The sequence below is a fragment of the Ambystoma mexicanum genome, chromosome 1p, assembly GCF_040938575.1.
Source record: "Ambystoma mexicanum isolate Mex_15411 chromosome 1p, UKY_AmexF1_1, whole genome shotgun sequence".
NCBI lineage: Eukaryota > Metazoa > Chordata > Amphibia > Caudata > Ambystomatidae > Ambystoma > Ambystoma mexicanum.
In genome coordinates this window covers 771,697,695-771,715,710 of record NC_090921.1, presented here as the reverse complement: position 1 = coordinate 771,715,710, position 18,016 = coordinate 771,697,695, and the positions used below count along the sequence as shown (strand labels likewise).

General features: G+C 51.5%; 1 protein-coding gene across 1 annotated transcript in view; it reads right to left on the bottom strand.

The window, feature by feature from the left end:
• Nucleotides 1-18,016, bottom strand: part of NPR1 (natriuretic peptide receptor 1) — a 1,222,629-nt gene that overhangs the window by 309,535 nt on the left and 895,078 nt on the right. The window contains exon 10 of the mRNA XM_069651231.1: nucleotides 8,245-8,322. Within this exon, the coding sequence (XP_069507332.1) occupies nucleotides 8,245-8,322 (78 nt within the window). The remainder of the gene's footprint in view (nucleotides 1-8,244; nucleotides 8,323-18,016) is intronic.

Genomic DNA, 18,016 nt, shown 5'->3' with positions numbered 1-18,016 from the left:
GACTACAGTAACGCCAATTTTCTACAAGTCTTAACAATGAGAGCGCTTTTCTCTCTTCTCTGAACAATATCAAAAATGCAAAATGCAGAGACACCGTTTGCAGTGTGTAATATCAAAGCATCCAGTCAAACAACTTGACACTATCTTTCAGAATAGACAAACAGCAAGAATACTCAGCCGTGACCTGCCAAATCAAACTTTTTAATTTCACAGAATGCCCATCTAGGAAGACATTGGGAGGAGGTAACCTCTGCATTGGGGACTATAGGTCCTGCTCATCGGTTTTGGTCATTTGGAGACATGGCTGGTATCGCTGCAGCCTCTGGTTTGACCTCCCCCTGCATGCTCACTTGGGCTTGCAGACAGGTTGATGCATTCCAAAGTGTTGATGAGCTCTCTTAATTTCCTTTTTATTTTATTTTTGTGTGTTCTGCTCCAGGTCTATTGTGCTTCCTCACTGCCTCAGGAATCCTTCATGTCGCTCTTAGCGCAGTGTCCCACTGTCTGGACAATGCCCGTGAGGCGTGGGGATCTCAGGGTAGTGGCATTCAGTCACGCGCGTGTACAGTATTGGTTGCATGACACATTACGCCGTGTGCATGTGCGCCAGGTCTTATGCATGTGGTTACTCCCCCTGTTTTATTTATTGTATGTAATCATGCCTCCTGCATTGCCTACCGTGCCCCTTGGCCGTGTCTGGGTCCGGTTGGCAGTGGTCATGGGTGCCGTTGGGTTAGGGTATGCGATAGGGAGTCGATGATCGTGCACCAGTGCACAATGAACCATCAGCTGATGCAGCCTTCCTTGAGGTCAAGGTAAAGGTACCTGGAGAATTTGGCCAGGAAGGCACTCCTTGTGATGACACCCTCATGTGCCCAGAGGTAGAATTACAAGTGCATTGCAGGCTCCAGTTATCATGAGGAGTGTACACAGGATTACGCAAAACACAGGGATATTTCCTCACCTTTATTTATTCTCTGCAGGGAGGGGCTGGGGGTATTCTTACCGGCCAACTCAAAACAGGGTCGATTTTCACAAAACAGTATCAAGATGGAGGCATAAAGTATATCAAGTGAAGGGCCTATACTAAGAGTACCTAAGGTCTTCAGTCCAAAGTCAAATCCCTGCTCTCCCAGGGCACCTGCATTGGAAATGGCCTCTAATACACACACAGTCTCCATGAGTAGTGTAATGTCCCACAGCACACTTCTTTCCTTGGCCTTGGCAGGTGATCACACCGATAAGAAGACTCTGGAGATATGTGATGCATGACTCCTGGGGCAAGACCTTGCAGCTTCTGCCCCTTCCTCTAGGGGTCTCCTGGTGCCCCTGCTGGGGCAAGACCTTGCAGCGTCTGCCTGTTCCTCTAGGGGTCCCCTGGTGCCCCTGCTGGGGCAAGACCTTGCAGCGTCTGCCTCTTCCTCTAGGGGTCTCCTGGTGCCCCTGCTGGGTCAAGACCTTGCAGCTTCTGCCTCTTCCTCTAGGGGTGTCCTGGTGCCCCTGCTGCTGCTGGGGCAAGACCTTGCAGTGTCGGCCTCTTCCTCTAGGGGTCTCCTGGTGCCCCTGCTGGGGCAAGACCTTGCAGCCTCGGCCTCTTCCTCTAGGGGTCTCCTGGTGCCCCTGCTGGGGCAAGACCTTGCAGCGTCTGCCTGTTCCTCTAGGGGTCTCCTGGTACCCCTGCTGGGGCAAGACCTTGCAGCTTCTGCCTCTTCCTCTAGGGGTCTCCTGGTGCCCCTGCTGGGGCAAGACCTTGCAGCTTCTGCCTCTTCCTCTAGGGGTCTCCTGGTGCCCCTGCTGGGGCAAGACCTTGCAGCGTCTGCCTCTTCCTCTAGGGGTCGCCTGGTGCCCCTGCTGGGGCAAGACCTTGCAGCGTCTGCCTCTTCCTCTAGGGGTCGCCTGGTGCCCCTGCTGGGGCAAGACCTTGCAGCGTCTGCCTCTTCCTCTAGGGGTCCCCTGGTGCCCCTGCTGGGGCAAGACCTTGCAGCTTCTGCCTCTTCCTCTAGGGGTCGCCTGGTGCCCCTGCTGGGGCAAGACCTTGCAGCGTCTGCCTCTTCCTCTAGGGGTCGCCTGGTGCCCCTGCTGGGGCAAGACCTTGCAGCGTCTGCCTCTTCCTCTAGGGGTCCCCTGGTGCCCCTGCTGGGGCAAGACCTTGCAGCTTCTGCATCTTCCTCTAGGGGTCTCCTGGTGCCCCTGCTGGGGCAAGACCTTGCAGCTTCTGCCTCTTCCTCTAGGGGTCTCCTGGTGCCCCTGCTGGAGCAAGACCTTGCAGCGTCTGCCGCTTCCTCTAGGGGTCTCCTGGTGCCCCTGCTGGGGCAAGACCTTGCAGCGTCTGCCTGTTCCTCTAGGGGTCTCTTGGTGCCCCTGCTGGGTCAAGACCTTGCAGCCTCTGCCTCTTCCTCTAGGGGTCTCCTGGTGCCCCTGCTGGGGCAAGACCTTGAAGCTTCTGACTCTCCCTCTAGGGGTCTCCTGGTGCCCCTGCTGGGGCAAGACCTTGCAGCTTCTGCCTCTTCCTCTAGGGGTCCCCTGGTGCCCCTGCTGGGGCAAGACCTTGCAGCGTCTGCCTCGGCAAGACCTTGCAGCTTCTGCCGCTTCCTCTAGGGGTCTCCTGGTGCCCCTGCTGGGGCAAGACCTTGCAGCGTCTGCCGCTTCCTCTAGGGGTCTCCTGGTGCCCCTGCTGGGGCACGACCTTGCAGCGTCTGCCTCTTCCTCTAGGGGTCTCCTGGTGCCCCTGCTGGGGCAAGACCTTGCAGCGTCTGCCTCTTCCTCTAGGGGTCGCCTGGTGCCCCTGCTGGGGCAAGACCTTGCAGCGTCTGCCTCTTCCTCTAGGGGTCGCCTGGTGCCCCTGCTGGGGCAAGACCTTGCAGCGTCTGCCTCTTCCTCTAGAGGTCGCCTGGGGCAAGACCTTGCAGCTTCTGCCTCTTCCTCTAGGGGTCTCCTGGCGCCCCTGCTGGGGCAAGACCTTGCAGCGTCTGCCTCTTCCTCTAGGGGTCGCCTGGCACCCCTGCTGGGGCAAGACCTTGCAGCGTCTGCCTCTTCCTCTAGGGGTCCCCTGGCGCCCCTGCTGGGGCAAGACCTTGCAGCGTCTGCCGCTTCCTCTAGAGGTCTCCTGGCGCCCCTGCTGGGGCAAGACCTTGCAGCGTCTGCCTCTTCCTCTAGGGGTCGCGCCTGGCGCCCCTGCTGGGGCAAGACCTTGCAGCGTCTGCCTCTTCCTCTAGGGGTTCTCCTGGTGCCCCTGCTGGGGCAAGACCTTGCAGCGTCTGTCTCTTCCTCTAGGGGTCGCGCCTGGTGCCCCTGCTGGGGCAAGACCTTGCAGCGTAAGACCTTGCAGCGTCTGCCTGTTCCTCTAGGGGTGGCCTCCTCCTCGGGGTCTCCTGGTGCCCCTGCTGGGGCAAGACCTTGCAGCGTCTGCCGCTTCCTCTAGGGGTCTCTTGGTGCCCCTGCTGGGGCAAGACCTTGCAGCTTCTGCCTCTTCCTCTAGGGGTCTCCTGGTGCCCCTGCTGGGGCAAGACCTTGCAGCTTCTGCCTCTTCCTCTAGGGGTCTCCTGGTGCCCCTGCTGGGGCAAGACCTTGCAGCTTCTGCCTCTCCCTCTAGGGGTCCCCTGGTGCCCCTGCTGGGGCAAGACCTTGCAGCGTCTGCCTCTTCCTCTAGGGGTCGCCTGGTGCCCCTGCTGGGGCAAAGCGTCTGCCTCTTCCTCTAGGGGTCCCCTGGTGCCCCTGCTGGGGCAAGACCTTGCAGCTTCTGCCGCTTCCTCTAGGGGTCTCCTGGTGCCCCTGCTGGGGCAAGACCTTGCAGCGTCTGCCGCTTCCTCTAGGGGTCTCCTGGTGCCCCTGCTGGAGCAAGACCTTGCAGCGTCTGCCTCTTCCTCTAGGGGTCTCCTGGTGCCCCTGCTGGGGCAAGACCTTGCAGCTTCTGCCTCTTCCTCTAGGGGTCTCCTGGTGCCCCTGCTGGGGCAAGACCTTGCAGCGTCTGCCTCTTCCTCTAGGGGTCGCCTGGTGCCCCTGCTGGGGCAAGACCTTGCAGCGTCTGCCTCTTCCTCTAGGGGTCGCCTGGTGCCCCTGCTGGGGCAAGACCTTGCAGCGTCTGCCTCTTCCTCTAGGGGTCCCCTGGTGCCCCTGCTGGGACAAGACCTTGCAGCTTCTGCCTCTTCCTCTAGGGGTCTCCTGGTGCCCCTGCTGGGGCAAGACCTTGCAGCGTCTGCCTCTTCCTCTAGGGGTCGCCTGGTGCCCCTGCTGGGGCCAGACCTTGCAGCGTCTGCCTCTTCCTCTAGGGGTCGCCTGGTGCCCCTGCTGGGGCAAGACCTTGCAGCGTCTGCCTCTTCCTCTAGGGGTCCCCTGGTGCCCCTGCTGGGACAAGACCTTGCAGCTTCTGCCTCTTCCTCTAGGGGTCTCCTGGTGCCCCTGCTGGGGCAAGACCTTGCAGCGTCTGCCTCTTCCTCTAGGGGTCGCCTGGTGCCCCTGCTGGGGCCAGACCTTGCAGCGTCTGCCTCTTCCTCTAGGGGTCGCCTGGTGCCCCTGCTGTTGTATGACCGTGTACCTTTCCCCCCTTGCTCTATGAATCTCCTTGTTTGTGCTTTCACCGGGCAAATCCATGTAGTTTTTTCCTACTGGCCCGAAGGCCTCCTAAGTAGGAATCCCCACCTAGGCCCTTTTCTGGCTGTACCAATTATAACTGCCCAGTGAAGGGTTGTCCGCCCGGGCTTGATCCCACTACTGCTGTTCTCAGTCTCTCTTATTGTAGCAGCTCTGATGACTTTGTAGCTAGCAAATACCAAAAGCGTATGACACTAGTTTGTATAAGCGCGCTGCCTTAAAGTGCCCTTTCTTTTAATTGTGCTGCAGGAAAAAAACAAATATACCTTTACACACAAAGATGTTAGTATAGTGACATGATTTTGTACTGATTTCAAACATTATTTGAATAAATACATGAAAGTCAAAAATGCATCAATTGACAAATATGTCATTGTTATAAACATACATCGATACCAAATGATAATTCGCTACCTGTTACCAGTCAGAAAACGAACAAAAAAAAACCTATGTCGAACCTAGCACTAAACAACCAAATATATAAGCACCTAAACGCTTGATTCTAAATGTAAAAAGGGGGAACTGTTGTGTGTTTCTCCAACACTAGTAGGCGCTGTTGAGATTCCTATGACGCAGCACTACCAGATCTTGGCTAGATCCCGGCAGGCTTCCTTTCTTGCTTTTTCTCCTCAATGTCCAGCCCCTTCCTGCTGCCTCCCTTGCAAGCCTGATCCCACCTACAGTGTAGCTTATTTGATGTAGCAACCTCCAGTTCCTGAACTTTACTCCTGGCCTCCTCTGTCTCTCCTGCTCCTCTCTATGCCATAACAGCATCTCTCTAGAACACCACCCTAACCTCACACAGTTTAGGACTTCCTGTCTCCGCTCACATGTTAGGTGGACCACTAGTTCATGAAATAAGCATTGGAATTGGTGGATCCTGTATCCCTCCTATCCCAGGGTTGTGTGATTGGTGGAGCTTCAGGTGTTCTATTTCCTCACAAGTACATGCCCTGGTGTTCATGTGTTGTGGATTCACTGACAAATCAATTTGGCTTGCGCCACGGCCCCCAAGGGCTCAAGGGCTCAAATCGCATGTCCATCATCTTGGGATCAGGCCCATGTGCCATAGTGGCCTGCTGTCCTGTGGGCTATCCACTGAGGATGTTTGTAACGGCCCTTGCTTGCTCTCAGCATGCTCACGCGGAACACACATGCTCTGTTGGAGTCCCTTTCCTCGCAGATGCTGGGTCGTCACTGGACTCCAGTCCACAATTCACTTCAGGGCTTGCGCACCTCGAGTATGCCTGTAATAGAATCCACCCCCGCTTGTGGACTTGCAACAGAGCAGGAAGTGAGAGGCGAGGTGTGTAGTGCACTAAAGGCAACCGTTCCTGAGGCCGATTGTCTTAGGGTTCCGCCGCTCAACACTGGTCCCCACAGATGACGTCAGGCCGGGTGACGGTCACCTGCAATCATTATTCATGAGGCATACTATAGACCTTTCTTTGAACTGGTGACTCTAAGGCACATAACATGTTGTGCGAGAGAAGACTGGGCTCCCCCCCTGCAAAGCAGCACGTAGCTGGTGGCTTCCCCTTTCCCCCAGAGTTCCCCAGTCCACCTCCACGGTCTCTCCAAAGGTCACTCTGCTGCATAGTCTATATGAAAGTTGTGATGGAACACCGTTGGCCTCTTGCGCCTGTGGAGGAATGTTTTTAAGGGTGGAGAAGGGCAACAATCTGGGCCCACGCAGCAAGGCAGCATGCGCAGTCCCGCACACAGAGCGGCGAGGCCCACCTGAAGACGGGTTGTACGCACGCGAGCAGCGATGATGAAGTGGTAATGCGCTTCTGAGGGCCGGGCTGGGGTTGGAGGCTGCTCAGTGCATTGACCTCTTGGCACGCGGGAACTGAGTTTTGTGCAAGTGAACATGATGCAAAGGTGGGTGCTACTCCACTGGAGTTGTTTTGAGCACGTGCAAAGGAGGCGTGAAGTTGGCAGTGGCGTGTACAGCCCCATCCATTGTGGTGTGCCCATGATCAGCATTTGGACACTGCTTTGTGAAGAACGTTCTGTGTTGGCTTTTCAAAAGGGGAGCGCCCACAAAACCTGCTGCCTGGCAATATGGAACCCCCCTTGCCCCCTGCTGCTGAACGTGCCCTGGCCATTCCCTGGCGGACGCCTGCTGGGATCTAAGTGGCTGGAGCTTGCATTTCCTTTGGATAAATTCATTGGATTGGAAGAGACTTTGGAAAGGCACATTCTTCTAGTCGGGCATGACCAGGGACCAATGTCTCACTCCCTGCTCAGGCTAACCAGATCACTTCCCACTAAGGCGCCGCAGATTGCAGCACGGCCTTGACCTCTCTGCAGGCAGGTTCAGGAGCTAGTGCATGTGAAATGAGAGCTCTGCTGTCATCTTTCCACTGGAAGTGACCTGGTGGCTCTGATCCCAACAAACAAAGGCAATTTCCTCCAATGCAGTGACTCTACACTACTCTGCACTGGAAGCCTGCACATGGTAGGGTGCCCCTTGTCTTGTGCGTGTGTGTGTGTGTGTGTGTGTGTGTCACAAACCTTGACATCTGTTGGCATTAGAGCATCTGACTGGGTTGATCGAAGGCAATATTCCTGGACAATGCCCTTCATTGTTGGAACAGTAAGTATGTTTTTAGTGGCATGTGTAGGTGCACACCCCATAGTCAAGAAGTGGCACACTCACCCTCAGAGTTGCGGTAGCATATGGAATGATAAGTACAGTGTGCTGTCTCTGAATACTGAAAGGGCCTCTTCCTGCCCCTCACAGAACCTACCTAATCACACCACAGTTTGATGGTGGGGCCGTTAATCAGACTGCTATCTACGCCGATTAAGGCAACACAAAACACTCTGGACTACAGCCCTCGGGCAGTCTGAGCCCCTCGCCCTGGAAGGAAAACACCACCCTTCAACATTCTAGAAGCTCACCCCTCCCACTGCAAACGCAGCCTTCTCCAGCAGAAGCACCTGCCCCACTGACAGAAGCCAAATTCCCTCCCAAGCTGAAAATGTTTCCCTTCGGAAGCCTGAGTTTTAACCATCATCAACCCAAGCCCCTTTCCCTAAAAGATCAAATCCCACTATCTTCAGGTCCTTTTCCAATCCCCTGAAAGTCCATTCTCCTCAAAAGACACTTTCTTCAAAAACAATGGTTTGTCTCAGAAGCAAAAATTCCTTGTCCCAGAATCCCAGGCACCTCACCTAAAAGAGTAACCTAAGCCATCCTGGTGATCACGTCACACCTCCAGAAGGTTAATCCCACCCCAAGAATCCTGTATGTCAAGTAGGATCCCCCTCATACATTCCAGTGTTCCCCAGGTCTAGGCCAGCCCAGCGTCCTTTTCGGAAGCCCAATCCCTATGACAGGAGCCTTTGACACCGCCACCAAAGCTCAGGTCCAAGTCTGTGTTCTTCCCCAAAACAATGCCTCCAGGGACTGAAGCCCCTCCGTAGGAAGACCACATTTCTTCCTCTAAGTCCAAGTCCTCCGGTGGCTCCCGGAAAGCCTGCTTCTCACAGAATTTCACCCCCTAACCCTTCTAGAGGTACAACCCAATCTTCAAGAAGTCCCAACCCCACCCATGAAAGCTCAGGTCCCTCCCCCAATAGAGAAGGCCTTTCTTTATAAGCACAGGATCCCCTCCCCCTCTTGATAAGTACAAAACAACTTACATGTTTAAGTTCGAAGAGCACCTCCCGTGTCAATTCAATCCTTTTCCGATTGATGTGTTTCACAGCCACAATATTCCCCTTCAAAGACAAAAACAAAGGCCACAATCAAAAGCAGGGGTCAGAGGTCAGACACGTTTCTAAAAGGGTCACAGTGAGGAGAGATGTGTATTAGAGAAAGGCAATGAGTAAAGTCAAAGGGCAGAAAGTGAGTTGAGTATGGCACCAGAGAAAGGTCATGGTTGGGTCAGAAGGCAACAAGAGGCCAGCAACACAATAAGAGTGCAAAGACAGGTCAGAGAAAGGTCTCCAATGGGGCCAAAGGGCAGAGAGGTTGAACACAACAGAATAGAGAGGGAGAACTGTGTCACACAAGAGTCAGAGTGCAGAGAGAAATGGGTCCTAGGGCTAGAGTGCAGAGGAAGGTAAGTAATATGGCTAGAGTGCAGAGGAAGGTAAACACCAGGTTCAGAGTGCAGAGAGAAATGGGTCCTAGGGCTACAGGGCAGAGGAAGGTAAGCACCAGGGTCAGCGTGCAGAGAGAAATTAGTCCTAGGGCTAGAGTGCAGGGGAAGGTAAGCACTAGGGTCAGAGTGCAGAGAGAAATGGGGCCTAGGGCTAGAGTGCAGAGGAAGGTAAGCACCAGGTTCAGAGTGCAGAGAGAAATGGGTCCTAGGGCTAGAGTGCAGAGGAAGGTAAGTAATATGGCTAGAGTGCAGAGGAAGGTAAACACCAGGTTCAGAGTGCAGAGAGAAATGGGTCCTAGGGCTACAGGGCAGAGGAAGGTAAGCACCAGGGTCAGCGTGCAGAGAGAAATTAGTCCTAGGGCTAGAGTGCAGGGGAAGGTAAGCACTAGGGTCAGAGTGCAGAGAGAAATGGGGCCTAGGGCTAGAGTGCAGAGGAAGGTAAGCACCAGGTTCAGAGTGCAGAGAGAAATGGGTCCTAGGGCTAGAGTGCAGAGGAAGGTAAGTAATATGGCTAGAGTGCAGAGGAAGGTAAACACCAGGTTCAGAGTGCAGAGAGAAATGGGTCCTAGGGCTACAGGGCAGAGGAAGGTAAGCACCAGGGTCAGCGTGCAGAGAGAAATTAGTCCTAGGGCTAGAGTGCAGGGGAAGGTAAGCACTAGGGTCAGAGTGCAGAGAGAAATGGGGCCTAGGGCTAGAGTGCAGAGGAAGGTAAGCACCAGGTTCAGAGTGCAGAGAGAAATGGGTCCTAGGGCTAGAGTGCAGAGGAAGGTAAGTACTAGGGTCAGAGTGCAGAGAGAAATGGGTCCTAGGGCTAGAGTGCAGAGGAAGGTAAGCACTAGGGTCAGAGTGCAGAGAGAAATGGGTCCTAGGGCTAGAGTGCAGAGGAAGGTAAGCACTAGGGTCAGAGTGCAGAGAGAAATGGGTCCTAGGGCTAGAGTGCAGAGGAAGGTAAGCACTAGGGTCAGAGTGCAGAGCGAAATGGGTCCTAGGGCTAGAGTGCAGAGGAGGGTAAGCACTAGGGTTAGAGTGCAGAGAGAAATGGGTCTTATAACTAGAGTGAAGAGGAAGGTAAGCACCAGGGTCAAAGTGCAGAGAGAAATCAGTCCTAGGGCTAGAGTGCAGGGGAAGGTAAGCACCAGGGTCAGAGTGCAGAGAGAAATGGGGCCTAGGGCTAGAGTGCAGAGGAAGGTAAGCACCAGGTTCAGAGTGCAGAGAGAAATGGGTCCTAGGGCTACAGGGCAGAGGAATGTAAGCACCAGGTTCAGAGTGCAGAGAGAAATGGGTCCTAGGGCTAGAGGGCAGAGGAAGGTAAGCACCAGGGTCAGAGTGCAGAGAGAAATGGGGCCTAGGGCTAGAGTGCAGAGGAAGGTAAGCACCAGGTTCAGAGTGCAGAGAGAAATGGGTCCTAGGGCTACAGGGCAGAGGAAGGTAAGCACTGGGGTCAGAGTGCAGAGAGAAATGGGTCATAGGGCTAGAGTGCAGAGGAAGGTAAGCACCAGGGTCAGAGTGCAGAGAGATTTCAGGGGCGAGTAATTGTGATTGGTAGAGTCTGAGTGCAGAGAGATAGGTGCGAGGGTTAGAATACAGAGGGAAAGGTGGGCGGAAGGGTCAGAGTTCAGGGCAGTGTCGGTGGTCCTGAGGTTCCAAGACAAAAACACCTTGAAAACATATTCACTGTGTTGTAGAGACATTCATCATCACCATCAGGTGCAGGACCACAATAGGACCAACAGGCAGAGTGTGGTTGACAGATCAGATAGGAGTACACAGGAGACCAATGTCCTAATCAGAAAGAGTAGAACCTTTGAGCCTGTGACGAAAGAGGCTAGGGGCCATAGAGGAGTAGATATCACATAATCAGAGAGAGTAGTGTAAGGAGCCTGCGGTGCTGTGAGAGAGACTAGAGGAAAGAACCATCAATGTCACATAATCAGATATTACTGCTAAGAGCCTCTGGTCCTCTGAGGGAGAGACTAGGGGACATCAATAAAGCAATATAACCTGAGGAGGGGGGGCATTACTGGTGGGGAAATGCCCCTGGGGCAATAGTTACAAGCCAAGCGAAGCGAGGGCCTTAACTTAAGGGGCCAGACAGAGAACGGGAAGGAACTTCGAGGGATGCAGTGAGCGTCCCTCGAAGCCAGGTAAGTGTTTTGTTACAATCTGATTGTCCCTCGCCGGGTACTAATGTGATACAATCAGAGAGAGTAGTGCAACTGAGTGTCTGGCGCTCTCACAAAGAGGTTAAAGTCCTCAGTTGGAATGAACTGACATGTGCATCACCTTCATAAAACGCAATAAAACAGTTTGGATATGTGTCGGTATTTAGATTACAGCACATTCAGAGGACAAGAGCATGGTCAGAGAGATTAGTGCTGGGGTGAAAGCTAAGCAGGGTTGTAATGAAGGCAAAGGCCTATGTCAGAATGTGAGCGAGCTCAGTGCTGAGGTAACGGGACCAGTGAGATCAGTGCAGCGAGAGTTCAACGGCGGATCACACTGTAGAGAAAGGGCACCTCGGTTATCTAAAGAGAGGAGGGTCTATCCAGGACCCGGCCAGACAAAGTCTTCTGCGGAAGGGCATACATCAGTCTGACAAAGTGACAGCTGGGGTAAATCCTTCTTTGCAATTTCCATCTCTTTGTACCCTCTTCTTGTGTTCTGGTAGCACCCCTTCCCGCCTCACCTCCTTTCATACGAACTGTCAAACTGGCTCAGGTCCCCTCTCGTTCCTCCCCCTGTATCCAGTGGTGAAGTCATCAGCCCCTCCTCTCTCGTTATGTCCTATCCCTGGATCCAAAACCCACTCCCCTCTTTCCATTGTCTTGTGTTTCTGGATCCTGTCCTAAATCCAGATCCACCATTCTTTCATAGGAAGTTGTTAGTGCTGCTCCAATGCAAACATTCCCACTGTCCTCTTTATGTGCCCCCTGGAGCCTTCATAAGCCAAGACCCCATCTTTAGATTCTTCCTGTGTGGCCAGTCAAGCTCTTAACTGAGCTCCAGTCTTTTCCTCTCCATATCTTGCTTTTTCAGTCCTAAAGCAACCCCTCCTTTCTTGTGTTATCTGGTCCAGTCAGAAGCCAAGCCCCATCTGTCAGTCTGTTACCTGGTTCACCCCTAAGCCCCAGTTCCCCTTTACCCTTTTCCTTGTGTTGGCAGGCCCCGTGCTAAGACCATCTCTTCCTTTTATCCCTCTTTTTGTGTACTCCAGTCCAGTCCTAAATCAAGCCCTTTCCTCTAGACCCCTTTTTTGTAAACATGTTTAGCCCAGCTCTTCCCTTTAACCATCTTCTTATGTATCCAGCTCCATTCATAAGCCCAGCTCTCACTTTAGGCCTTGTCTTGTCTTGAATAGCCAGCTCCAGTCCTACACCCAGCTCCTTGTTTGAACCCCCTTCTTGTGCTGCAGGGATCACACCTAAAACCGGCTCTCCTATCTTTGTAAGCCCCGTCTGTTGTTATGCTACTTGTTTTACTCCTAAACTCTAGTTCCCCTTTAACGCTCTACTAAGCCCAGCTGTTCCCTTTAACCTTCTTCTCGTTTTGCCAGATCTAGTCCTAAACCAGTCTCTTTTTTTAACCCTCCTCTTGTGTAGCCAGGTCTAATCCGAAACCCAGCTCTTCTCGTCACTGTTCTTATTTAGCACATCCCTTAAGTTCGTGTCTTGTGTTGTCCAGCTCTTGGGTAGCCAGGTCGAGTACTAAACCCAGCTCTTCTCGTCACTGCTCTTATTTAGCATTTCCCTTTAGTTCTCGTCTTGTGTTGTCGAGCTCTTCCCTTTAATCCTCTTCTGGGGTAACCAGGTCGGGTACTAAACCCAGCTGTTCTCGTCACTGCTCTTATTTAGCACTTCCCTTTAGTTCTCGTCTTGTGTTGTCCAGCTCTTTGGTAGCCAGGTCGAGTACTAAACCCAGCTCTTCTTGTCACTGCTCTTATTTAGCACTTCCCTTTAGTTCTCGTCTTGTGTTGTCGAGCTCTTCCCTTTAATCCTCTTCTGGGGTAACCAGGTTGAGTACTAAACCCAGCTGTTCTCGTCACTGCTCTTATTTAGCACTTCCCTTTAGTTCTCGTCTTGTGTTGTCCAGCCCTTTGGTAGCTAGGTCGAGTACTAAACCAAGCTCTTCTCATCACGGTTCTTATTTAGCACTTCCCTTTAGTTCTTGTCTTGTGTTGTCAAGCTCTTGCCTTTAATCCTCTCTGGGGTAACCAGGTCGAGTACTAAACCCAGCTCTTCTCGTCACTGCTCTTATTTAGCACTTCCTTTTAGTTCTCGTCTTGTGTTGTCCAGCTCCTGGGTAGCCAGGTCGCGTACTAAACCCAGCTCTTCTCGTCACTGCTCTTATTTAGCACTTCCCTTTAGTTCTCGTCTTGCGTTGTCGAGCTCTTCCCTTTAATCCTCTTCTAGGGTAACCAGGTCGAGTACTAAACCCAGCTCTTCTCGTCATTGCTCTTAATTAGCACTTCCCTTTAGTTCTCGTCTTGTGTTGTCCAGCTCTTGGGTAGCCAGGTCAAGTACTAAACCCAGCTCTTCTCGTCACTGCTCTTATTTAGAACTTCCCTTTAGTTCTCGTCTTGGGCTGTCCAGCTCTTGGGTAGCCAGGTCGAGTACTAAACACAGCTCTTCTTGTCACTGCTCTTATTTAGCACTTCCATTTAGTTCTCGTCTTGTGTTGTCGAGCTCTTCCCTTTAATCCTCTTCTGGGGTAACCAGGTCGAGTGCTAAACCCAGCTCTTCTCATCCCTGCTCTTATTTAGCACTTCCCTTTAGTTCTCGTCTTGTGTTGTCCAGCTCTTGGGTAGCCAGGTCGAGTACTAAACCCAGCTCTTCTCGTCACTGCTCTTATTTAGCACTTACCTTTAGTTCTCGTCTTGTGTTGTCCAGCTCTTGGGTAGCCAGGTCGAGTACTAAACCCAGCTATTCTCGTCACTGCTCTTATTTAGCACTTCCCTTTAGTTCTCGTCTTGTGTTGTCCAGCTCTTGGGTAGCCAGGTCGAGTACTAAACCCAGCTCTTCTCGTCACTGCTCTTATTTAGCACTTACCTTTAGTTCTCGTCTTGTGTTGTCCAGCTCTTGGGTAGCCAGGTCGAGTACTAAACCCAGCTCTTCTCGTCACTGCTCTTATTTAGCACTTCCCTTTAGTTCTCGTCTTGTGTTGTCCAGCTCTTGGGTAGCCAGGTCGAGTACTAAACCCAGCTCTTCTCATCCCTGCTCTTATTTAGCACTTCCCTTTAGTTCTCGTCTTGTGTTGTCCAGCTCTTGGGTAGCCAGGTCGAGTACTAAACCCAGCTCTTCTCGTCACTGCTCTTATTTAGCACTTCCCTTTAGTTCTCGTCTTGTGTTGTCCAGCTCTTGGGTAGCTAGGTCGAGTACTAAACCCAGCTCTTCTCGTCACTGCTCTTATTTAGCACTTCCCTTTAGTTCTCGTCTTGTGTTGTCCAGCTCTTGGGTAGCCAGGTCGAGTACTAAACCCAGCTCTTCTCGTCACTGCTCTTATTTAGCACTTCCCTTTATTTCTCGTCTTGTGTTGTCCAGCTCTTTGGTAGCCAGGTCGAGTACTAAACCCAGCTCTCCTCGTCGCGGTTCTTATTTAGCACTTCCCTTTAGTTCTCGTCTTGTGTTGTCCAGCTCTTTGGTAGCCAGGTCGAGTACTAAACCCAGCTCTCCTCGTCGCGGTTCTTATTTAGCACTTCCCTTTAGTTCTCGTCTTGTGTTGTCGAGCTCTTCCCTTTAATCCTCTTCTGGGGTAGCCAGGCCGAGTACTAAACCCAGCTCCTTATTAGAAGCCTCGTTTTGGGTGGAAAGCTCCAGTTCTAGGCTCAAGCCCTCCATTGAGCCTTCTTCCTGTGTTTCCAGGCTGGATCTCGCTAATCATCCTAATCCCAGGTTTCCCATTCCCGCTCCATGTGTTCCTGTTTTTTTATTTACCACCGTGCTGCCGAATCTCATTCCAATGTTGCCTGCAAATGGAATGCTTTGCAAAGATGTGCATTTTGATAACTGTAGCTATCCATTGCCTGACTCCTTGCACAGTACCCAAAGTTTTTTTTTTAAGGCGTGTCCCTCCAATGTTACGGAACAAAGCTATTTTTCTGGTGCTGTGAAAGTATATGACCTCCCCCATGTGACTGCCACAGTGGGTGGGAGAGCAACCCAGTGCATTTCTGTCCCTTCTAACATGTTTCATATGTTCTCGTGGAGCTCTCCTGCCAGGACTATTTATGTGTCTTCCATCAGGATAATACTTGGAATACACAGCCCCAGAGAGCAGCAACAGGACGATGATTTACTGGGAATTCAGGGCTGGAGCCAGAAGCCTCGCCAAGCCAAGATGCGCTGTAAGAGTTGGGCGGGCAGAGGATGGAGGATTGGGACAACTGAGAAAAGCAGAGATGGGGGATGTCCAACTGAAGAGAGAGTGGGACTGGGCCACTAGAGCCAGAGGTCGAGAGAGAGGAGGCAGAAGGGGGTAAGGTTAACTGAGAAAGGAGGGGGGTGGAGGGTAACTGGGGAGTAATGGGAAGGATTCGTGTAACTGGAAGAAATGGGACAGAGAAAGAGGGATCTACGTGATTTTTGTTTTTAATTTTCCGCAAATATATATGTGGGGGGAGACCCCCCTCAACTCCCCCACCTTACCCCTATTCATGTTTTATTCACTTTACCCCCCCCCCACATATATATATGTGGAAAATTGGGGGTCAGACTTTTGGGGGTTGAACTTTTGGGAGTAGGTAATTTTGTACAATACCGAGAAAGAGAAATACAAAGACAGGGACTGGGGGGTTGTAAATGAGAAGAAACGAGTATGAAAAGGGAACCGAAGAGAAAAAGAGATATGGGCAACTGAAAAGCGGGTAAGAGGGGAGGAAAGATGGCAAATGAAAAGATAAAGAGGGATGGACAAAAGGATTAGGGTAGTTGAGAAGACAGGGGTGAGAAAGCAACTTAAGCAAGAGTGAGGGATTTGAGTCACTGAGGAGAAAGCAGGAAAGAGGGAACTGGAGAGAGAGAGAGAGAGCGAGAACAGGGGAAGAGTGGGAAAAGAACGTAACATGAGAGAGAGAAAGTGGGTCGCTCGTGAGAGAGATGGGTGAGTAACTGAATAGGGAGGGGAAGGGTGTAATTTTGGAGGGGCCAGTTAAGGAGAAGGGAATGAAGAAGTAACTGAGTAGAAAGAGAGTCATACAATAGGCAAGAGAAGGGAAGGAAAGTGCCGTAGGACAGGGGGACTCGGCAAGCGAGGAGCGTGGAAAGCCTGTGTGCTCATGGATACGTCAGCAGTGTTGTCCTGGCTGTTGATTTTGGATGAAGAGTTGGGGCCTTTGTACCCCATTCCTTCATGTGTCCAGTGCAGCTGGCTGGAATGGGAACATGGTTGCTGTTCCCAGACATTTGCACACTACTGAACTGTGTACATGAAACAAGCCTGTTTTTGTGCACAAACACATTAACACATACAAGAGTGGCATGCTACCCCTCCCTTTTACAGTGGGAGACCGTCTGTGAGTTTCCTTCAGCACACGGGACAAGACGCTAAGTGCACAGATGGATGCTTTGATATTCTACATCCTGCCAATTGAATCCTAGATGAGGAGAATGTGTAACTTCATCAGTGCATGATAGTAGACCTGCTTTAATATTCTACATCCTGCCAATGGAATCCTAGATTAGGAGAATGTGTAACTTCATCAGTGCATGATAGTAGACCTGGAAAACCCAGATATGTAACTGTCAAAAGGATGGCTAATAATAGGCATATCTCACGAAATTCTGTTCTCCAGTGTGGCAACTACCATTGAGAATGCAAGATTGTTGGGGTAGTCCTGTGATTTAATTTCTGGTTGCAAATTGGTTTCTCTGTCCTGATGAAGGCCTGCATATACATTTGAGGAGAACGGTATTGGATGGGCAGATCTCAGTACAAGAGCTGAAACACACAGTCTCGACTAGCTTTTTGAAACATGCATCCTGTTTAATAACGTGATTTGTTGTTGGAATAAACCCATGGGGTGAACACGGTTAAATGTCTCTGATTTGACACGCAGCAGAGACATAGGTTCATCTCTTTTTTAAATTTTTTATTACATTTTTATAGAGTGCCACTTGCTCCTGGGCCTCAGGGCACCCGAAAAAGAACACAGAACAGAAACATGACAGACATGGGTCAAAGCTGGGGGAAGGAACTGCTAGAAAAGGCTCCCAATTCAGCTGGGTTTCAGATCTAAAAGGTGGTGCTTTACCGGTTTTTTAAAGACACTGAGAGTGCCTGCTGATCTTATGGAATCTGGTAGAGCATGCTACGCCAGGGGAGCCTGGACATCAAGAGTAGTGCCGCCAAACCTGACGAGCTTGTATCTGGGTTGAAACAATTTAAGATTGTCCTGGGAGCGCAAGTGCGTACCGATTTGTTCACCATAATCTGATCCTTAAGGTATTTAGGGCTAGTGTACGTCCAACATTTATAGGACAAAGTCAGGATCTTATGGGTGATACCGTGTCCTATGGGAAGCAAGTGAAGTTCCCTTCTGCAGTCGGAGACATGATTCCGTCTAGACAGAATGTGAATAGCACGGACAGCACAGTTTTGAGATACCTGGAGCGAGTATAGATTGGCATGCGTGGTGCCTGCCAGCAGACTACAATAATAGTCTAGCTTTCAGTTTACTAGAACAGTGGTTAGAAGAGAGCAGCTACTTGCAGAGATGAAGTAACGAATATGACAGAGAAGCTTCGTTGTGTAACCACATGAAGCACGTGTGTTTGAGACATGAGTTTTCATGGTGAATTTGGCATTTAAAAAGACGCTAAGCGTCTTTTCGCTCTTGGAGACACTGGTGGAATTGCCATAAATTCTGAAATGGCCATAGGTTGGATCAGGTTTCTTCAGACCCGGACCTGAGGCTACGATCGACAGCTCAGTTTTGTCTCTGTTTAAGGCTAGTGAGTTATCGGCCATCCAGGTCTGTACTGCATCATAAACTTTGTTGATTGCATCAGAGTCCTTTGCATAATCCCTGGTAAACTCAAGGAGGACCTGAGTGTCGTCTGCACAGTTGGTATACTGAACACCCAGGTGGTCCAAGAGTCTAAGCAGGTGCCTACTATAGATATTTAAGAGTGTTGGAGCATTACATGGCCCCTGAGGGACACTGCATGTTTGTGCGGTAGGTGATGAGCTTGCCTCACCAACTGCCACTCTAGCAGTGCATGGCCCAAGAAAAGAAGAGATCCATTGAGCCGCCAGATCTGAACCCTGGGCCTGGTCCCTAAATCTGTTCACCAACAGGGAGTGAATGACCAGGT